The 18,459-nt window shown below is 37.7% G+C and overlaps 1 protein-coding gene across 1 annotated transcript in view; it reads left to right on the top strand.

The window, feature by feature from the left end:
* Window positions 1–5,665: 5,665 nt before the first annotated feature.
* LOC124721804 (protein BCL9 homolog) overlaps window positions 5,666–18,459 on the top strand; it is an 89,672-nt gene continuing 76,878 nt past the window's right edge. The window contains exons 1-2 of the mRNA XM_047246925.1: window positions 5,666–5,764; window positions 13,610–13,949. Of these exons, the coding sequence (XP_047102881.1) occupies window positions 13,649–13,949 (301 nt within the window). The 5' untranslated portion in view covers window positions 5,666–5,764; window positions 13,610–13,648. The remainder of the gene's footprint in view (window positions 5,765–13,609; window positions 13,950–18,459) is intronic.

Below are 18,459 nucleotides of genomic sequence, written 5' to 3'. Positions count from 1 at the left end.
TCTAAGAATGTCAACGAAATTGAATTGCTGATTTTTTTGTATTACAGTTGATATCACAACTGATTTTTCACAAATTGATCAAATGTCTGAAATGATTAGTTATGTGAAAACTAATGATGGAAAAGTGAATGTAAAACAAGTATTACCTGGATTTTTTCTGTTACAAAAACAGTAAGCCACTGATCTTAGCGACGAAATTCTTAAGAAACTTGACAATGAGAGTTGGGATGTTTAGAAGTGTTGTTACCTAGGTTATAACAATGCAGCTGTTATGATCAACAATGCAAGAGCATAAGTTATTATTAAAGTAAAACCCAATAAAGCCATTTTTGTGAAATGTATTGATCAATCAATTAATGTATGTATTTCACCCTCATTTGCACAAAATATACCTTGTGTTATATTTTTCATAACAGTAGAGACCATGTCTACATTTTTTTCTGCTTGCACTTGCAGCTGCAAAATTCATATTAAACACAGGGAATCATCTGTTGAAAGATTCCCATCCATGTGCTGAGGTGATCATTATGGAGAAATAAATGCTGACAGAAAATTTTGATGGTTTCTAGCTGTAATTGATGAATTATGTGATCAACAAGAAAATTTAGACTATTGTGTGTAATTTCACATTTCTTTGTTATCTTTACTTTTGGAATGACGTACTATGAGAAGTAAATTGTACTCAGGTTGCATTACAAAGTAAAGGCTTGAGTCTTGATCAGTTAGCTATAAAAATAGAGGCACTTCATCTTTGTACTGCACAAAAACGAGTTCATATTGTAAAAAAGGCAATAGATATTGCTGCGAAAAAATCTGAGGACTACAACATTCCAATAGAACGATCAATTCGTCGTAAAAAACGAATGACTGGTGAAATGGCCACCGATGCAGGATTCACACTGAGAGCAGAGCATCAAAATGATATTTTGAAATGTCTTGACCCTTTCAGTATTGAACTCCAAACCAAATCAAAGTCCATTCAAAACATTGCCTTTTTCTTCGAGGTTGTGCATCCTAATATTTTGCTTTTGACAGACAATAAGGAGTTGAAACGTATTGTTTCAAGACATCTGAAGCAGAACACATCTTTGAGATTCCAAAGCTAAGAAGACATTTAAATGCGGTAAATGTTGTATTTTCTGATTGGATATGTCTAGACTTCTTTAAATTCATTGTGGAATGCGATTTACAGACTCTCTTACAAGCCTTATGCTCCCTCCAAAATTATTTATGACAATTTGCATATCAGTTGTTTGGTGTGAGACGAGCTTAAGCAAATCAAAATTAAGTTAGAACTAATAATGGTCGACAATGAGCAACATGAGGCTAAATAATCTTGTCATATTAACTATCGAAGGTGAGACAACACAAAATATTAATTCTGAAGATGTAATTTTAGAGTTCACAGCTGTTAAAGCTAGGAAGAAAATTTTATTTGTTTGTGTCTTACTTTACCAATTAGTCTTCTGAAGAATGTATACTAATTTATTGTGTATAATACTATACAATAATGTATAATATACAATAAAAGAGTACTATTACACTATATGTCGCAATTTGACGATTAATGTCTCCAGTGACTTTCATTTTTACTGTTTCAAATCTTACTTTACATGTATCCAGGTTTTTTTGATTTTAAGAGTTTCTATTCATTGAGTGACACCACTGATATCTGCATTGGGTGTCCCCCATTCTAGATATGCCACTGTGTGGGATTAACCAGCGCAAGTGTCACATCAGGCAGCTGCAATGACTTTACATCACCTGCACAAAATAAAATTATGAGTTACAAATATTTTTTTGTTTGACTAGGTTGTTATACATCATTAACACTTAGATGACAGCTGTCTTGAGGCAAGGAATGGTGCTACATGTTTCGACATGTTCACCCTTTGAGAGTCCTTACATGACTGGATGAGTGATCATTCAACCACTGTAAGTATACAAACATTAGCAGCAGTGTATGCAACTTTGAAACACAAAAAGTGTAAGATAATCTTTGCTTTCGGTGTAAAAGAATAAATAGGCTACGAAATGTGCAGTCATTGTAGTTTAGGAAGTTGGTGAGAGGGTGCTGATGACTCTGTGTCTATATAAATTTCTGTTTAAGAGACAAATACTCATTGAGCTACAGTGACTGCATTAGAAACTCTTAAATCACCTTAATGGTAGAATATGGTAGGGAAAAAAATAAAAACAATTTTATATGAAAATATTATTATTTATTACATATATTTTGATACATCAGTAATTGTATATTTGCTGCAGTAAATCATACTCTTTAAAATTTTCAATGATTCTTTTTTCTTACTAAATCAGAAGCTGTCCAGTATTTGAGAAATAACTGTTTCTTATTCACCCCAAATTCGAACTGAAAAGCATTCAGACAGATAGATGCAACAAAAATCTGAGGTATTCAGTCTGTATGTTCTGCTTGTGTGGCTTTAAGGGTGGTAGCAGCTGATCTTGACATTGTGTCGATAAATGAATATATGCACTTTTTTCCTAAGTCATCTAGACGTACATAGTGCCCAAACAGTTAACAGCCAATGTCATTGAATACTGCTTTGACATATGGTTGCCACCTACTTAGTTCATCAAACACAAGCCATAATGCACCACTTAGGTTGCATAACTTCATAACACTTGAGTGACAAATAAATGGGACAGTCTCCAGATGTAACCTTGAGTGCTGCATCCCATGTGTGTGTGTTGGGGGGGGGGATAGACAACTTCACACCAAAGAAGCAGATATCAGGTAGAGGACAAATTGGGTAATACTATGTTGTCATATGAACATCGATGTACGACATCGCATGGCTTAGCCCATTCCACTTTGTGTATGTAAACTACATCTGAACACCATGTTTAACATTCTCAATTTCCATTACTACATGGCAGCTTGTATACCTATGTTTACACATTTGGATCCACTGGCAGTCAAATTATATGAACTGCTGAACAGTAGCACATTGGAACTGCTTAGCTGTGGTTTGGCAGGTTGAGGAAATTCGATTGACTGTTTCTCCTGATCCCACATTTCAGGTAAACCTACCATGGGATGCTATGCAATGCCAGAAACTGATAAATCAGGTAAACCATCTGTGTGCTACTCCTGCAATGGTGAAGTGAACAGGTGAATGTCTTGCTCCAACACATCAGCATCACAGGCTGTTGTGCTGTTAAAAAACCTTAAGTATTGTGAAATTACGTGCACACACACACACACACACACACACACCACACACACCACACACACACAAAACATGAGAGAGAGAGGAGAGAGAGAGGGGGGGGGAGGAAAGAGAGAGAGAGAGAGAGAGAAGAGTGGATAAATACTTAGCCTGGGGACAGTGGCTGATCCATGATGATGCTTCATGATGCTTATCTTTCCATGACAGCAAACATAAAGCGAGTGAGAGGACCCACCCAATTGTCCTAGAAAGAGAGAAGGGAGGGTGGGGAGGGAGAGGATAAATCTAGCTGTCCTCATTCCCCCAGCCAGGAGGAAGCATTTCCCGCCATTTTTAAGACACAAATTTGGTACAGAGATGTGGAGAGAATAAATCTGGCTGTCCTCATCCCCCTCCCCCCAATCAATAGGACAAGGTGTCACGCATTTGTTTTTTGTTTTCTTGTCATTTATTAATCATATAACTGCCCTAGAGGTGTGGGTGGATAAGTGTCATGATTGATGACCCCGACATAGGTCAGTCTGATGTGACCTAGACTTTCCTGCCATTTTAAATCACATAACTACACTAGAGGCATGAGTCCCATGGATGACCTTGAACTGTAATATTGATGATCAAAGGTCATAAACCAATAAATCAGTGGCATAAAACTCTCTTCGGTCCACTAATAACCTGTTCAGCAGAACCTCCAATTTGTTCAAAAATTTACAGATTACTGCTTGGTGCTCCATATGCACTGCACGACAAAACAGGTGAAGCGCCCAGAATGGGAGGAGGAAATGAAATGAAAGATAACAGATTGAAATGGTATGTGATGTTATTCCAGTGAATAAAACATTGACTTAAATTTGCAAAGAACCTGGCAGTGTGAACTCACTTATCAGTATAATCTTGCACACCCTGTGGAGTAAATGTATTCACTGATTCAGTTGGGGAAGGAGTCATAAAGCCATTATATCCTCTCCTTGACATCCTAGATATTGTCACTAAGTAGTTTATCATGGACAGACCTGGGGATCTTGCCTGTTATGTGAGTTCCTCAACATCACATAGACAGTACACAGACACACATGCCATGTGTGGACGACTTTGTCCTGCTGAAAATGGCACTACATGATAAGTAACATATAAGGCTGTAGGATGACCATGACGTCCTGTTGTGCCGCCAGAGCCCTTCCACTCCTCCAAATCACTGCATGTCGTGATCTAAAGTCATATGTGGTGCCACCCACACCATTACATTAGGAGTAATACCACTGTGGCCCTTCAAAATATTGATAGAATGGGACTCTCCCCAGATTTCCGCCATATTTGACAATCCAGTGTAGTGCAGAAATGCAACTCACCGCTGAACACCGTGTAACGCCATTCACAAGCAGTTCATACTTTCCAGTCACAGCACTAATCTAAATACAGCCGATTTTGCTGTAGTGTTAGTTGCAGCGTATGAAAGGGATGGTTATTCCCTAGCCGGCTGCTGCTAGTCTCCATCCAATGGCGCAGGATGACACATACTGCTGCAGGATTATTGTTACTTTTTCTCGAATGGTAGGTACAGAGTTTGCAGGTTACGATGTGCTTGGTGCACAACATAATGCACTGTGTGGCCATTCTACCAGCTCACAGGGAATTGCAACTATATAAACATTTACATACCCGGTGATGGTGCGTATGTGTATGAAGTTGAAGTTATATTGACATCCGCCAATGTGTGCTAGGTAAATTTTTTTTTGTAATCGAGATTGGACATTATGGTGTAATATAGCAAATGATAGGATCTTTTGTACCTCTGTTGATGTTTTTCCTGAAGGCATATTTAACAAAACACTTACCTCAAAAATTTTGTTTGAACTCGTGTGTGATTTCCATTTGCAGATCGCCGACCATTGATGTATTTACTTGTGGAGGTTTTAGTTGCACTGCTTGTGGTCCCTATAATCCGCTTCAGTACACCTGATGGAGGAAAAGGTAAACTATTAACACTTCGTACAAAGCCACATATGTAGTCACTCTTTCGTGCCGCGCTTGCTATGTGACTGAAGGAGTAGGAACCAACATATATCGCACCATAAAAAATTACCACTCCGCTACGCACTTTCAGAGATTTGTAAATTATAGGTGTAAATGTGTGTCATGTAAAATTAGGTGAATGCGTAGTTTGACAGCATATTTCATCATTGGAAGAATGGAGAAAATTAAAGTACCAAGTTATTTCTTTAAATCGTCTGATCACAATCGTTTTTTCGTCAATGAAATGTAATCTGTGCAACGAAAGAATTTAAAAGGACACCAGACATTGGCAATTAATTGTTGATTTTTTTTATCTTTTTATTAATGTTGTTTAAGTTACAACCAGCCACAAATGTTCGCGAAGTTACATCATTTTGAGAACTATGATTTCCTTCTGTCTACATATTTTCTGATATCTTGTTCTAAGAATTGTAATATCTCTGGTATACTTATTGTGATCAAAACTTCCAAAATGGCTTGGTGATGTGTTTCGCTGGCGGTGATTGTAAACAAATTTGGGAAGTCCTTTTGTATAATGCCAGAGAATGAGAGATATGGAGGTAAGAAGGTGTTTTACTTGGAAGTCACCGGTGTCGTTTGTCGTTATAGAGGAAAACATTTGAAAGTGCACTTCTTGTGTTTTGTGTATTGCCATGTGTTTTTAAAGTTCAGAACGGAACTGCAGTGAGTTTATTTACACACGATACGGTGTTTGAGAAATATGAAAAGAAGCATCACAAATATAATCAAAAAAATACGTTCCGTTTTCGCATGTAATGGCAGAAAGTGAACAGTTTTTTTTCTTCGTTTCGGTTACCGTAGTTTTTTTGAATCCAAACAATGAAAGGTGTATATAAAATGTGAAGTGAAATTTAATTGTTGTTGTTATTAAGTTTATTGTTGCTACCAAGCATTAAGGAAGACGGAGCTAATGTGGTTCGTACAGCTGTTTTATTTTAAGTAAATTTTAGTTGTCATTGACGCTATAACGTTGAAAACTTTTCCTGTTCTCCTGCAAAGAACTTTTGTAGTAAGTTATATGTCTTTCTCAGATTCCCTTATATACAAATTTTTATAGGATATGTTTCAAAGTAAGTTTATTATTTTATTGATTTTTAATTATTTGATGTATTTCGTCACTCAGAGTATTACCCTTCGTTTATAGATTTTACTGTGCTGACTGTTACCAAATAGTGGAAATGGATGGTTGTAGCAATTGTGAAAGGGCTCAAGTTGTTAATAAACTTTCGCTCAGTTCACTGTGAACTGCTATTGAGGGGACACCAATTACTGTTATTCTTCTTCTTCACCATCTGTGCTGGACCGATAGTTGTGAGCATTAACTTTTACTTCCTGAAACCGATACTATTTTCTGTGTATTTGGGAACTTAAGAACATTTTATTTCGCAGAATATACTTTCTTTGGGTTTGTGTTTATATTGCAGTATGTTAGTGACTTTGGAAAGTACCCTTCACAGTATTATGTCTTGGCGAACTGCTATTCCTTAGACCTTTTGGTCTGTCATTTGCGAATTTTTTGGAGCAGTTGTAGTGTATATACTATCAGACACTTCTCAAAATGCAACTACTGTAATAATCTGAGAAACTGTGGTCTATGTGAAATGCAGAGAACTTCTGTGGAAGTGTATAAACGATGCACAAAGAAAAATATGTGCACATGAAAAAGACCATTGGTAAATGTCACACTGCAGTAAATGTAATGTGGCTCGCTGTGTGTCGAACTCCAGGTTCATCTAAAGCAATGCAGGAAAGGGTGTCCTATTTCATGTTTGCACAGAGATTTCCAAATTAGTCATCTTCTTTTGATACATTAAATTAAAATACGTGTTGTTTTTATTCATAATTACAATGCAGTGACAATGAGTTTTATTTACTTATGGACATATTTCTATTCCAGTCAAAAAATGGGTATCTTTCGTTGTGCTTCCAGTTGGTTGAAACTATAGGTATTGTTCAGTACTATTCATGTTTTATTTAGTGCTCACAATAATTCGTTGAATATTTAAATTGATAGTAAGTTGCAGAATGATTTGATTTTAATGTTATGTGTCATTATATTGTAATATGTAGTAGAGTGGTAGCAAACTGTATTGTTTTTTTGTTTGCTTTGGTGCATATTAGGAAATGACAAGGCAAATGTTAAGTTCACTCCCCCAACACGTATCTCAGACCAGTTCACGTCATGTACTGGATGATACTGGTGTAGGTATGAATAGAAGTCATGGGTGAAATACAACTTGTACTAATTTTAAGAAAATAGTTTTGGTGTGAATTTCATCTTAGAATGAAGCCTACATTTGTCAGTTCAGTTGACCCAAATGTTTGGTTAAATCAATGTTTGAGTCTATAAAGAAAGACATTAACTAGGGCACTAATTTATCAGAGAGTAGGCAGTTGTTAATACTGGACAACTTATGTGATCTCCAGAAATAAGATGTGTAGGGCTTACACACTGACAGTAGAATGTTGTCTGTGCATATGTGAGACTTATGTGAATGAAATATGTAAGTCATACGGACCAAAATTCTTGTTGAATATGGTCCGTTGTTTAATGCAGCTGTTGTGGATTTACATTGCAGTTTTAGTTAATCAATTAATTAATGAAAGTGTATTAAATAGGGAGCAAGCATAGACATTTGGGTTGTGTTACGAATCACTCTGTTGCCACAACGATTTGGTGGGGGGCCGGCACAATTGCACTCAAACTCATCATACTCACTAATAATGTATTGTATTTTAGTTGAGCTTATAACCCAGATATCCTCCTAAAAGTGTAGAATAGTGTCATCGTATAAATACCCAGTTGCCATAATGGGAGCAACTGCAGAAAAGTGCACATATACATAAATTCTGCCTCAGATATTGTATATTTGCAGTTGAGGTACATATGTTGAAACAGCGCAAAGGGGGAAAGTGGTGAGTGGACTATCCAGCCAAGAGATGCGCGAAGAGAAATTTTATAAGATGACATTTAATGATCGGTTGTAAGTAATGCTAGTTTATGGATATGAAAATAGAAAAATTTCCCAAACCTCCTCTATTTTAATACCCAAGGAGCTTACTCTGCACCTTTAATGGAAAGTGAATAAGTCTAATAATTCTAATGCGCTGTTATTTGTGTGTGTGTGGGGGGGGGGGGGGGGGGGGTAGTGGAGTGAAGAGTTCCAAATGCAAAGCTGAGCTGTATATAATTGTCAGTTTGTCAGGATCACTTATGATAAAACAGATTTTTTTTTTATGTGTAATGAACTGTGTAACTCATCCATTGACTAATTTTGAATCTAATATAAAGTCAGCTTTTGTGATTACTCTATTGACCACCACAAAATTAATGCTCTGCATTCTATTCCTGCTCATTTATTGCCATTGATTCTATAAATCCTACTAAATTATTGATTCAGTTTGCTAAATGATTGAGTCAGTTTGATTTAGTGTATCATCTTTAGTTTGTTTGCATCATCCAAGGAAAATAAGTGATAAAATTAAACCTATCACTTGTCTTGTAGATAACCTATCACTTGTCTTGTAGATGGAATACAGAATGTAAAGTTTTACTCATACACTAACAGTGACTTACTGCTCAACAGTTAAGTTATTGGTTCTGTAGACCATTTTCATAAGACATTATGATGTTGAAGTCTTTAATGTACTTGTTTCTAAGAGTTTCTTTTTTCTATTTAGGCCAGTAACTCTTTTGGTCTTTGTTGCATTTGGTACACTGATGTTTATCATTATCTGAGGAATTAAAGAATCTTAGTAGGATGAGTTTGTGGATGAATTCTTAGAAGGTAAAACTGTCAACAAAAGTACTTCTAGAGCAGATTTAGGCGCAGTTAACAGTGAATGCAGTGGAAGTGATTAAGCTAGTCTGATAGAAGGCATTACAAACACTTGGGATGTGGAGTGAAATTGCTCATGGTCCATCAGTATTTGTGTTCATTGAGAGAGTGAGGTTGAAGTTAGATTTGTAAAATTTTGGCATTTGTGTACTACTTTTTTTGAGAAGAATACCTTATGCTATTAGTGGAACAAACAGACGTGCATGTTGGGTAGGAAACAGAAAAATGTAGGATGAAAGTATTGAGTAGGTCCTCAAGGTGGAAGGATACAGATTTTGAAATAAAAGTTTCTGGGACTGTTGCAGCAGATATGATCTTGTTGTTTTCTGATAGAACAGTACTGTAATACAAGCCTCTCTATACTAACAGATTATGCTGCTCTGTTCTGAGCATGAATAGATTTTAGCTGTTGCCGAGATGTCTTCACTTCCCAGACAACTCATTGCAATCCAAAGACCAAATCTACAAAAATTTGCCCATGTGGCATTGCAGACAAGAAGCTCTGCATTGATGAATCAGTGGATTTGTGGTGCAATCTCATATCTCTCTCTCTCTCTCTCTCTCTCTCTCTCTCTCTCTCTCTCTCTCTCTCTCTCTCTCTCCCCCCCCCCCTATTCCCCCCCCCACCCCCCCCCCACTCTCTTGATATGTGCTTTATATGGAAAATTTATATAGTTCTTTAGATCTGATAAAACTGTTGTCTACTTATAAAACCTATGTATGTGGAACATAACGTAACAACAGAAATATAACCTGAAATCATTAGTTTTTATGAAACTGAAGAAATGTTGAATGCCAATGTAGTTGTTTCTAAGTGGGAAGAGAAAAGAGAGGTCCTCATCACTAATACACATAATGGTGAAATATTGGAATTTGCATTCAGTTTCCATGAAATTTTACATGGTCCAGTCACATGAATGTGATCACCACCTATTTTCGACATCAGCAATCAATAACCACACAAAGACGGAAGGTGGCAGTACTAGCAGTGGAGGATATGTAAAGCATGTCGGGGGGACGTGGAAAACGGTGCAGTTGTTATGGTAATGCAGAAATGGAGTGATTTATCTGACATCCAAAAGCATGATCATTAGCTTTCGGGCCAAAGGCGGAAGCATTTCCGAAATGGCCAAGTTTGTAAACTGTTCACGTGCCACATATTTAAAGTATACCATGTGTGGCAAAAGGGCGCTAACCAAAAACAGTGCTGAGGCACCTGTGATGCACCATGGGCCATAAGTGAGAGGCGTGAATGATGGCTGCAGAGATGTGTACAGCTGAGTAGACGTGCAACTGAATGGCCAGATGAACCAAGGGATTACCAACAGTCTCTCCTTCACGTCTGTTCAGCAAATGTTACTGTGTATGGGCCTCTGCAGCAGGTGCCTGGTTTATGTATGCACCCAAATACCACAACTGAAGTCCAAAGAGGCCTTTCCAGATGTACTGTGCCATTGACAGTTATGGTGTGAAATGTCTGAAAAACAGACATCCTACAACAATTGTTGGAAGGGTCCAGGGCAGAGGAAGGAGCATTGTTTGGGAAAATGTTCTTGTGGCATTCCCTGGGCGATCTCATCATTCTGGGAATCACAGTGGATAAACAGAAGTGTGCATCTATCATTAGGTACCATGTCCACCCCTATGCTCAGTTTGTTTTTCCTCGGCACGATGGCATCTACCACCAGGACAATGCAATGTGTCACGCAGCTCACAGTGTATGTACGTGGTTCAAAGAGTACTAGGATGAGTTTACCGCACTCGCCTGGTCACCAAGCTCCCTGGATTGAAATCCAACTGAGAATTTGTGGGACCAACTCAATCAGGCTATTTGCACCATGAAGCCTCATTCCAGAAACCTAGACGCAATTGGCTACGGTGCTTTAGTTGGCATGTCTCCACATCTCTGTTGGTATCTTCCAGAATCTCATTGACTCTCCTCCTGCATGTCTCACAGTGCTCTGTACTGCAAAAAGGTGGCTATGCAGGCTTTTGGCAGGAGGTCACATTAGTGTGACTGGACAGTAGTCGGAAACAACAGTGGCACGTCAGGTGTTGATAAGTTTGATTAAATGCTTTCCTATTATTCAGTGTTGTGGAAACTATTAAATGAATACAGCATTGCTTTACACTTATGAAAATGTAGATGCATTTGTTTTGAATTCATTTAAAGTGAAGATCTGTTTGGTGTAACCCTTTTTGAGGAACATTTATTCAGGCATTAATTGGGGGATGTACCACCCAAAAGAAGACTGGGAACATGGGGTAGTTTTCATTAGTTAGCCATACTGATAAGAAAATGTAACCAATAAAACCACGCCAAGTATACCCTTAACAGAAGAAACATTGTGAATTGCACTATTGTTGTATGACTTGTGAAGCAGAGTAAGTTGTTTGTAGAAGAATGCTTCAGGATCTTCACCAGTATTATGAACTTCAATTTCTAATATCATTTGCAATACAGTGTATATGTTTTACATCAAAAACTTAACTATCTGTGTGAAATTTTGTGTGTGCTTTAAGTTACTCAATTCTGTGTGAAAATGAAAGTCGTCTTCCTTCATCCAAAACAGTTTACTACACCTATCTGTGACTCACACATATTTGCTATGAGTGTTTTCTTATCTGACACTATATAGAAACTACTTTTGCATGAGTTAATTTGCAGTTGACGCCAGCAACTATAGGGTATCCATAATTAAAGTTCCAGTTTCAAAATGCTGTAGAAGGAGAACCACTTCTCAGAAAATGTCAAATGTGAACAGCATATTATTGACACAGGAAGAACTATCCGGAGGGTGGTGGGAAGGGGTGGGGGCAGAAAACAACCTTGTAGGTGTTGGAATATGCTTGCACATCAACCGGTGCCAGTTCATTCTCCAAAGGTGACTGTGGTGCAGGTTGGTGGTATCATTTATCTTAGTGCGGCAGTGTTTAGCTTAGGGCCATATTTTCTGAGGAGATGAGTCCTGCGGATAATGTTACCTGTACCATCCCTGGTAAATGCTATGAGAGCCTTTTGCGCACCATCATCATTCCAATCCTTAAACAGCATGAGTGCATACTGAGGATCATTTTTATGCAACATGTCTCTCCAGACATCAGATAGCCAGTGAAGCAGCCGCTGCAAATTTTTTGTCTCGGTGATATTTCCCTTCTATTACTTTTGAATACTACAACCAGATGTTCTCTCACTGGGTGTTTGTGGGTAACAGTCCTCCCACTGGTTATTTGTGGGTAACACTCCTGGAGAATAAATTTGGGAGACTTTTGTGTTGTAATTTTATGTACTGACTCGTTCCATGACCTTCGGAGATTTGCTCCTCAATTTGGTCCTACAGAATGTGGCATGTAAATAAAATAATTAAATAGTCATTTGAGCCTACCAATACCAGACGTTACTTTGATCTGTGATCAAATTATATTTATAGTGTATATTTTATATTTTGGAATGTAAGTTGTAGTGACAGGCTGTTCTGTTGTGCAGCTTGATGTCTAGACTAGTTTGAAAGGTAACAGTTTGCTTGTGAGTTACCGTAGCCAACAAATGTGAATACATTTTAGTTGTGGTGGTATATTTATCTGTAGAGTAGCCTGAGCTCTAGATACTTTGGAAGATGACTGGTTGAGTGGCAAAGCCCATGAATGTGACATCGTGAGAATAAATGTAATGTTACAGCATATGTTTTACACACATTTTATTGTAATGAGTGGTTTATGTCCACAATTTTGATTACCGTATTTCTCAAAACCCATGGGTGGTATCAGTAGTTTCATCACTCCAGGAATGTGGCTTTGCATTGCCGTAGGGATGTCCATCAGTCGAAATAAATTCACTAAAATTAAATGGTAAGCCATGGTCCTCCACCAAAGAGAAACACTATCCTGTTACTAATTTGAGATGGGCTTGGAGACACGCTCAGTTGGCCAAAATTGAAGGTGATAGCTCATAAGAAGCAGGAGGTCAGGTTCACATCCCAGTCTGTCACAAATTTCCATTTGTTGTTTCACTGATATCATTTATATTATTACTATTCATTGACTTCATCCCCATTGCTTTTCATTGATTCATTTCCATAAATTTAATTTATTTGACAGAAACTAACAATTACTGGCTGTGGACATGCTGTGTGTGTACGATGAATTAGGATAACTTTACCAGTCAGGGTATCTTTGTATCATTTACTACTTAGTTTCAAGTGGCTATTGTTCCTGGCCTATCTACTGATTTTATTTATCATTTTTTGAAAAGTACCAATTTCATTACTTGTGTTACTCTTAGAATAAAATACTGCTGTTAGATGAAACACCAGCCATTTGAAAACAAAAATAGTAAGTGGTACGAAGATAAACTGACTGGAAAAGAGTTACCCTGGGTGACTGTACCTTTTACATTTTTTATGCTGTAAATGAATGGCAGTTTCCCTGCTAGTCAAATAAGGACTTGGGATTGCAGATCTTAAACCATACTTTGTTACAGTTTTAGCCATTTTCATTTCTGTGCCTCATTGCTTTGGCACATGTTTATTCCATGTGTTCTTTCAGATTTGTTACTAATGGTTTACGTCAGGTGAACCAAGAAAAATGATAAAAGGAGAGCAAAGACTTGCAGCGGGAAAATGGAAGTACACCAATTGTGAAAACAGAAGCAGCTACTCCCTACTGGTGGAGGGCCAGAGGCTGAAGCGGGCAGCTGCAGCAGCTGTTGTTGCAGCAGTGGCTGCTGTAGTGAAGGAAGAGGCACAGGCGGAAGGTTGTCTCAATGGTGTAGGAGTGGATGAGGCTGAGCAGGTGGTAGAGAAACCTGCTGAGCCAGGACCGAGTTCCCAGCAGCCAACACCAGAAACAAACTCTGCTCCTGTCCCTGATTCCACAACACCTGTAGGTGAGTACTTACAGTGTATTACATGTTTTGCACACTTAGGAGGAGCGGTAGCATGATGGCTTGTATGCAGTGTAGTTTTTCAGTAATAAGGTGGGATATGAAGTCATGTTTGCAATAAATGCACCAAAAATTTTTAGATACTAGCACCTATCTTTAATTTACCCATTGCATTTGGATCAATTAAACACCAGACAGACAATATACGTTAGTATGATGTACATATTAGCATTCTGATTACCAAACTCTTCAATATTTTGTATGGAGTAGGGTTAGGGCTAAAATAATAATGGGACTATACAAGTTCAAATTCTTCCCCAGAGACACCAATAAATAGATCTTTTCTCTCACTATGTGGCTCTTTCTGACTAATGGCCTCCATCTCTTCCTCTTGCAGTAGTTAGTTAATTGTTGGTGTTTGCTTAAACACTTCTGTGCTTCATTTCTGAAATATTAATTGGAGCTGGTTTTGGAAGATAATGAAGAATTAGGCACCGAACAGAGGTCTGCAGTAAAGTAAAAAAGGATACCTATCTATGCTGTCCAGGTGTACTGCCGTGTTGTCAGTATGATTGGGTGTAGCAAGTTGCTTGGCTATGACTAATAAAACAATGTTGTATGTTATTGTGTTAGAAACTGTAGCTTTACTGGACAGGAATGATACATAGCACTGACAAAAAACTCTTAAACATGCTGACCAGTCTAGTCATCCTACAACCTTTTTCTTTTAGTTTTGATATTACTATTCCTGCACACTATTCTTCATAACATTCGAGTGTAGTATTTTTGTAGCATTTTTGCAAGACACTCATGGTACATGCTTTGCTAAGCCAGATGAAATTTATTAATAAAAATGGAAATGAGAAGAAATTTTATATTTAGTAAATGAGTTAAAGTATTTCATACATGTGGTTAATTGCTTTCAAATAATGTGTTGGGTTATGAGTTAGAAACCATGGTGAGTGTTTTATCACCCTATCCTGACATTGTCAATGTGTACAAAGAACATCGCAAGAATCCATGCTATAGAATGTCAATTATTAGGCAGATCCCTATGTGTAAAAATGTAATGTGTCACATGTGAAACATTCTCTGTAATAAATAGTTTAGTAAACTGAAGCGATGTCAAATGAAGAGCAAAATTGTCACTAAAAGTGACTGAAACCTGGTTTTCTTATTTAACAGCAGAAATATATGTGAAGTATTGTTGACATGACAACAATTGTGCTAAGAATTCTTCGTGTGTATGGTTAATTAACTGCAAGGCATGATAGCAGATCTGGTGTAGTAGGTCATAATGGAACTCTTCTGAATTGAACAGCTGTGTTAGAGTATGGAAGGAAGGAAGGAAGGAAATGTAAAAAGGAAAGTTGAGATGTCACATTTCCTTCATAGGAGATCGCTGTTTACCCTAGTACAACACTCTTGATGGGAGAAGACAAGGGAAGTGCTAATCTTCTGTGGTCCCTTGAGAGCTATTCTTCCAGACGTAATAACAGATACTGAGCACGTCTGAGGATATGTATCAAGGATGAATTCAGAAACCTTTGTAACTTTGTACTGAGCAGTAGAGAGATGCATTAGAATTGTGATATAGCCTGAAATACTTGTTTTGGCAAGGTCTATAATCAGAACTGAGGCCATTGAAAGAGAGTTGGAATAGCCTCATCTTGTGCACTGCATCACTTTTGATGCTTGGAAGTTCATTGTATCATCCTTGTATGAAATTCTATGTAAAGGTAGTATGCATATCTAAATATGTAGTTAATAGCTGTGAGACATTTGCTGTTAATAAAACATTTCAGAAATGTAATGTTTATTTCCACTTTCAATAAAGTGTTAACTTTACTGAAATAGATAAATCCTTCCATGTGCCTGTGTGAGCCATGTGAATATACTCAGGAAAACCTTAGTGTGAATTCCAGTGCATCTATGCTAATTTAAAGTTATGTGGTTACTACAACCAATGTATACTTTAGATGTATAGATGTTAACCCTCACACAGTCTCTCATGCAAGCACATTATCAGGCCTTTGCTTTTTTGCTCTGCATCCTGTATGACAAATACTTTGCATTCATTATCTTTCAATTACAACCTATCAGTACTGACCAATACAACATTTTTTTTTTTTTTTTGGGCACTGGGGGGAGGAATGTTTCTTGTCATAATTAGGTACATTATTATGTATTGTGTTTGTTTGAGGGTCTTTTGCGCAGAATTCTGGTAATTACTGTGTAGTATTACTCATTTTGGAATAGCTATCTAGGTTTGTGCACTTATTTTGGGCACTTGTTATGAGTTTAATTCCAAAGACAACAGGCCTACATGTCTTAACATGTATGGATATGATCAGAACAGTCATAGTTTTTTTTTCCTGATTATTAGCTATGGCATATCAAAGGGCTACTCTGGATTGCAACCCAGTTCATATTTCAACCGAGAATAGTGCTTTGAATGGTGTGGTTGGTCTGTGATGTCTTCATTGATTCCGCATCTCTTTTTCTTTGATATACAAGTAAAGAAATCCAGACTGAAAGATGGAAGAATGATAAAATAAATGTAAGGGTAGTGTTGTTTTTAAAGTGAGTAGTTCATCTCTAGTGGAATGATAAAAAATGAAGCACCTAGTGATAGATTATGGCTGGGAATGTGGTCACCCCAAAATGAAAGAAAGCCTTACTAAATACTTGAATGAATGTGAAGGGAGAAGCAGCAGAAAGACAAAGAATGAAAATAGGACAGTTGGTACATTATAAAGAAAGATAAAATGAGAATTATGAACATGAAATAATAATAATACTAATTATTATTATTTTAAAGATGCTCTCAAGTAGATTGGTAACTCATACAGGTTGTCTTCAAAAAATTCCAAATCATTCATAACTTCGTGCCAGTGGTGTGGTGGAGTGAAATGCTGTTGGCATTCCTGCACACACCCTTGTTTAATGTGTAACTGCCGGATGTTTCATTGTTGTATGCCTGTTAGTTATTTGTTCAGTGCTGTATTGAGTAGAACGTGTTGCATAGTTGCGAATTTCGAGATGGTAGAGTTGGAGGAGTAATCCACCTGCATTAAATTTTGTGTGAAACTCAAGAAAACCTTTACAGACACACACCAAATGATGCAGGAAGCCTATGGTGATGAGTGCTTAAGCCATACTCGATGTTACAAATGGTTCACATGGTTTAAAAATGGCTGGACAGGAGTTAAAGATGATCCTCATTCAGGACGTCCTGCAGTGTCTGCCAGTGGCGCTCAAGTCAGGAACGTCAACAAAATTGTGTGTGCCAATCGAAGACTGACACCCAAGAGATTGCAGAAGAATGTAACATTTCAGTTGGATCATGTCTTGAAATCCTGACATAGCATGCAGGAATGCTTTGGATTGCCACCAAGTTCATCCCATGGGTCATGAGTCGAGACCGAAAAGGCCTTCGCCTCACAATCTGTGAAGAGCTTTAGGATCATGCAAATGAGAATGAGATGTTTTTTAAGAGAATCGTAGCTGGTGATGAGACATGGGTCTACAGTTATTATGTTGAGACCAAGATTCAATCTTCACAATGGGTCAGTAAAGTTTCTCCAAGATCAAAAAAAGCTCATCAGGTCAGGTCAAATATCAAATCCATACTTATAGTTTTCTTTGACTTTGAAGGATTAGTTTGTCATGAATTCGTGCCCCAAGGATGAACTGTTAATTGATGGCACTGTTGAGATGTGTTGTGATGCCTGCAAGAAAATGTGAGAAGGAAATGGCCTAAAATGTGGCGATACAATTCATGGCTCACGCATCACGATAATGCACCTGCACATTCATCCCTCTTTCGACATGACTATTGCACAAAAATGAAATCACTGTGCTGCTTCATCCTCCGTACTCTCCAGATCTGGCCCCTGCTGACTTGTTTTTATTTCCAAAGTTGAAAACCCCATTGAAAGGATGAAGACGTGCAACCATAGATGAGGTCAAAGAAAATTCACAGACAGTGCGTTGCACAATCCAGCAAGAGACGTACTAAGACTGCTTCCAGAAGTGGAAATGGCATTGGAAGTGGTGTATCAATTGTGGAGGAGAGTATTTCAAAGTAGACCATGCACAATAAGTTAAAGGTAGGCATACAAAAATTTTGTGGACAAAGTTCTGGAATTTTTTGAACAAACCTCACATCAATACTCATTTTATTCTGGCACAGGGGTTTGCAGTTCTGTGTTCTTTTTTAACAAGATGTTCATCATCCTTGTCTACATTAGTGTAATATATGTACAAGGTACAACAAAACAATAGAACAAAGTAGGAAGTTTGTAGAGGGTGGTTGTTGTTGTTGTTGTGGTCTTCAGTCCTGAGACTGGTTTGATGCAGCTCTCCATGCTACTCTATCCTGTGCAAGCTTTTTCATCTCCCAGTACCTACTGCAACCTACAGCCTTCTGAATCTGCTTAGTGTATTCATCTCTTGGCCTCCCTCTACGATTTTTACCCTCCACGCTGCCCTCCAATACTAAATTGGTGAT

The sequence above is a fragment of the Schistocerca piceifrons genome, chromosome X (assembly GCF_021461385.2).
Source record: "Schistocerca piceifrons isolate TAMUIC-IGC-003096 chromosome X, iqSchPice1.1, whole genome shotgun sequence".
Classification (NCBI taxonomy): Eukaryota; Metazoa; Arthropoda; class Insecta; order Orthoptera; family Acrididae; genus Schistocerca; species Schistocerca piceifrons.
The sequence above is the reverse complement of the archived record's forward strand: the minus strand, read 5'-3'. Positions and strand labels throughout refer to the sequence as shown.